General features: G+C 41.2%; 1 protein-coding gene across 1 annotated transcript; it reads right to left on the bottom strand.

Moving 5' to 3' along the window:
- Positions 1-291: 291 nt before the first annotated feature.
- On the bottom strand, positions 292-3,804 carry LOC148032768 (vesicle-associated protein 4-1-like). The gene is made up of 7 exons (XM_087683437.1): positions 2,774-3,804; positions 2,269-2,339; positions 1,499-1,580; positions 1,238-1,347; positions 996-1,073; positions 776-901; positions 292-686 (listed from the first exon to the last, which is right to left on the bottom strand). The coding sequence occupies exons 1-7, from the start codon at positions 3,024-3,026 to the stop codon at positions 639-641; spliced, it is 768 nt and encodes a 255-aa protein (XP_087539563.1). The 5' UTR covers positions 3,027-3,804; the 3' UTR covers positions 292-638.
- Between the last annotated feature and the right edge of the window lie 739 nt (positions 3,805-4,543).

Below are 4,543 nucleotides of genomic sequence, written 5' to 3'. Positions count from 1 at the left end.
TCTTATCTGCCAAAAGGTAGTACACTTAACACTACCTCTAGTATCATACTTCAAGCCAAACAACCCAAAGGCCAATGCCCACATGCACTATGTGCACACTTGTTGCCATTCATGCGTTCGGAATATTTTGCTAGCAATAATTCTAGTTAACCTCACTAACAAATTCATGGTATGTAATAGCTTTGTCACCCTGCTACACTAAAAATCATTAACAGATTTTTTGCTAATGAAATTATAGTAGAAGCCAAACCTGCTACAACTTAGTATTAGGGGACACAAGATCCTTTGAGATGGAAGAAGGTATCTCTGTAGTTTTATTAAATGAAATCAACATAAGCATTTTGCATGTACAACGATCTGAGTCCTTACAGGCATGTAAGGCCTAGATCTTGAGCTTGTATGTTTTACAAGAATTCATCATCTCATCAATGTGAAGTGCTTTGGCAGCAAGTTGAATCATTTCCATCTGCCCCTTGTTACAGATAGGTATACAAGGTTGTTGTGTGGAGATAATAAGATTAGATGAGCAGCACATACCAGTTGACAGCATATTCTGTCTTCACAAATGTGTATGTACAATTGACAGTTTATGCAGTTGTAGACATATTCACATGCATCCAGTCCAAAACAGTCCAAGGCTAATCTGAATCTTCTCTCACAAGGTGTCTTGCTAGCTTCATTTTATTCTGCAATACAAAGAAGGAACACCATTAGAATACTTGCCAGTTTTAGAGCCAGATCAACAAACATCTGTGTTACATATAAGCAAACCCACCCATGCCTCAAGAACATTCCCCTCTCCAATAAACCGCATTGGCCCTCTTTCTTCGAAGATTGACTTCTTGCATGCCTCGTTGAAAGCATCAGCTTCTGCTATTCGTTTTTTTAGCTTCTCAAGTTCCTGAAACTCAGCCCTCAACGTAATTAGGAGGGTCAAGATGATGTTGAGCTGTAGCCAGCAACTGCAATCAATCATAGCTTGCTGAGAAACTTACAGAAGTAGGATGATCGGGATCGAGGAATCGAACACATAAGATTTGTTCTACAACTACAAGGTCCTTCTGCTCATCAAACTGGATGCCAGAAGAGCCAACACAGACCATTTAGAAGTCCTACACAAACCTTTTCTAAGTGTGCAGGAGCTATCAGTCTTACATACAGAGAAAAAACGGGAGACATACAGACGTGCCACATGCATAGATGTTAGAGCAAGGAAAAGGGGCAAGAAAAAGCATACAATTTCGGGAGAGAATTCAACTCCTTCAACCATCTTTAAGCTGACAATCTTGAACTTATCTCTGATCTGCTTTCTGTGCACTCGATCAGCATGCTGGATGAATTTTACAACTGTAGGACAAGAGAAACAGTCAGATATGTACATTTAGCAGATAATACAGTAAGACTTGGATATTGGTTCTTGCCATAAAACAAATGAATATTCTATAATAGCCAATCCTTCAGCCTGCTTGTCCTGTTCATAGTGTTACATGGGACATACCCGTTGCAACGATAGATTCCCCAGGTGAAAGAACACCGCTAGGAGGTCGCATAAAACAGCTCTTTGGAGCTGTTGTTTGGAACTGGAACACAGATCAATAATGCTCAGCTGATTTGACCACCTACTTTAGATGCAATTCAAAAGAAGACTAGCAATGCTGATCAGTTTCAGATGAGTTTACAGAGAGGAGCAAACACAATGTATGATAAGCATAAGACATTTGCCAATGAGGTTATAGCTCAAGTGGTTTAAGCGTGTGGGTGTGTATATGGGTGCATGAGTTCACACCTTGGGTAAACCTCTGAGGCATCTTTCAAGTTTCAAGCCTTTCAATTTTTTTACTAAAAAAATAAAAAAGACATTCTGGTGAGCCTAACTAACAAAAGCAGCAAGTGGTGGAGGGCTGTGAATAGGCTAAAATTACTGAAAAGGGAACTTGATTCTGCAGCAGAGAGTATCACAAGTAGGTTTGGCAATCTGTAGCCATAATAAAAGACAGATTATCTTAGCAAATGGCTTGTGACTAACGATTTGAGTACCAAAGATAACAAGATCATACTGCTTCTCCTCCAAACCATACAAGTACCATGGACCACAAAATGATAACCAAAGATTATCTGAGCAAAAGTACTCATGACTAACACTAACAAGGATCACAAAATGATATCACTTCTCTTCAACACAATGAGCTGTAGATTCTATATCCTCATTACAGAGGTGCCTATTAAAACAGCAGATCATAATTGCCATGGCAATAACAGGACGCTTACTTTGAAAGCAATCGGTGAGCGGCTGACATTTTTGATCCTCACAGCACTTGTGGCCTGTTTTCCTGGTTCATCTGCACATCAACAAGTACGACTAAGTTAAATTCCTTATTTGGTTCATCTCAAGACTAAGATGATAGGGGACAACAACTATTTATAAGAATTGTGACTGTAAAGAAAGGGTCAATGTCTTTCACAATATGGGGCACTCAAGTGCATGATGTGAGAATCAACATCTCCCTTTCTTCTTCCCTCTTAACCTAATCTATTTATAAGGACAGCTTCCATACCTAACATTCTAGAAATGTAACTACAGTAGTACAGCTACATGATTTCAAACACTACAATTTTATAATTTCAAGCACTATAGTTACATGTTTTCAAACTGCGACGCTTACATGATTTCAAACACTACAGTTACATGATTTCAAGCACTACAATTACATCATTTTAAACTGTAAACGGCCTCCATTGCTTTTTTTAAAACTGAAGAAAGAAGCTTGCTTACATGGGAAGTAAAGCTTCTTGTCTGGTTCAAAACTGAGCCTGCGCTTGTGCAGAGACAGAGCTCTGACTACAGCTCTAACGAGTGCTGGATCGCTAGAATTGTCATGCTGCTGTAGGTGAATGCCTGTTGAAGAGGCTGGCATTGGTGCAGATCGATGACTGTGGCTGTTGGCATGCTCCCGCCATGGCCTTCTACACAAGTTCCAGCCTTTGCCTGCTGCATTGTCACTAGGTCTTGTGTCTAAGAGAGCCATGTCTGAGGTAATTGATTCTGAGCTGTCTCACCGGAGACGGAACCACGGATGCGTGTGCGAAATTGCGAGCCAGAAGTCAGATTTCACAAGAAATGCATGTTACAAGCAATGTTGATTGCTTCCATTTCTTCTCATACACCTGCAAATGTCTCTTAGCACCATGCAAAACATGACATTCATATGCTCCTGGAGTCCATGGGCCATGAAACTGAACCCTGTGGCGATGACAGAGACTTGGGAACAGGGGAAGTCTTTTGGTGCACCCTCTGTCTCTCTGTGTCCTTAAGAATGTCTCTGAAGATGAGGCCTTTGTACACACACACACGCTCGCTCTCTCTCTCTCTCTCTCTCTCTCTCTCTCTCTCTCTCTCTGTGTCGGTGTCCTTTTAAGAATGTCTCTGAAGACGAGGCCTGTATCATAAAAACCCGAGGAAAAAGGAAGAAAAGGACACCTTTTGGCCAAGAGCTCCAGAAAATCATCAGAATTCTTCTCGCACAGAGAGAGAGACAGACAGACAGACAGAGAGAGAGAGAGAGGGGGGGTGCTAAAAAGGCAGGAGAAAGGCAAGCAAGCAAGTCAGAAGGACGATGGCACATCGTTTTCGGCGCTATCATGATCGAAACAAAAGACAGAGAGAGAGAGATGGCAGAAGGCTTAAAGGGTGACCTGCGGCCTGCCCATGTTTGGAAAATTTTCTATGACTTCTTTTCCCCCCTTTCTGCTGTGTATTGTTGCTGTTGTTGATGGTGATGGTGGAGGTAATGGTGGTGATGGTGGTGTAAAAAGTAGAGAATCTTTGGCGAGGGGGCTTTTGAGCTGTAAGCAAATACACACACACACACAGTTTATATATATAGAGAGAGAGAGAGAGAGAAAGAGAGAGAGAGATTTGGGATGGGGAGGTGGTCTAACAAAGAAATGTAAGAGAAAAAAGTGAGAGAGAGAGAGAGAGAGACAGAGACAGAGAAAAAAGTGAGAGAGAGAGAGAGAGAGAGAGAGAGAGACAGAGTGATTTGGGTTGGGGAGATGGTCTAACAAAGAAATGTAAGAGAAAAAAGTGAGAGAGAGATGGGGATACACAAGGGAGGAGAGAATATTAACACCAAACTTGAATATATGGGAGAGAACTAAGGGAAATGAAGTTGTTGCCACATAACTTTCCTTACCTTGCAATGCTGCTTTGTGGCAACTTCGCAGCATTCATGCAAGGAACACTAGTAGTTGCAGGCATGGTTGTGATTATGGGGGTAAGAAAGATGAATATGAACTAGTAGGAGAATGAGGAGCAAGTAATGACTCATCTCAAATCATCACTTTGTATGTGGATCATGTTCCTAGAATCTAGATTCTATAATCAACATGAGCCCCATTGCACAATGACTCAATGAAAATAATCGACATGAGCCCCATTGCACAGTGACTCAATGAAAATATTAATATGACAATTATGTGCTTTGGCAAGTAGCTCCAAGAACATTACAAACAACTAGCTACAAGTGCCACCAATTGCACTTTA

The sequence above is a fragment of the Lygodium microphyllum genome, chromosome 8 (assembly GCF_053477565.2).
Source record: "Lygodium microphyllum isolate KBCC chromosome 8, Lygodium_microphyllum_v1.1.10, whole genome shotgun sequence".
In the NCBI taxonomy this organism is placed as follows: domain Eukaryota; kingdom Viridiplantae; phylum Streptophyta; class Polypodiopsida; order Schizaeales; family Lygodiaceae; genus Lygodium; species Lygodium microphyllum.
Note: the sequence above shows the minus strand (reverse complement) of the source record. Positions and strands in the feature narration are given on the sequence as shown.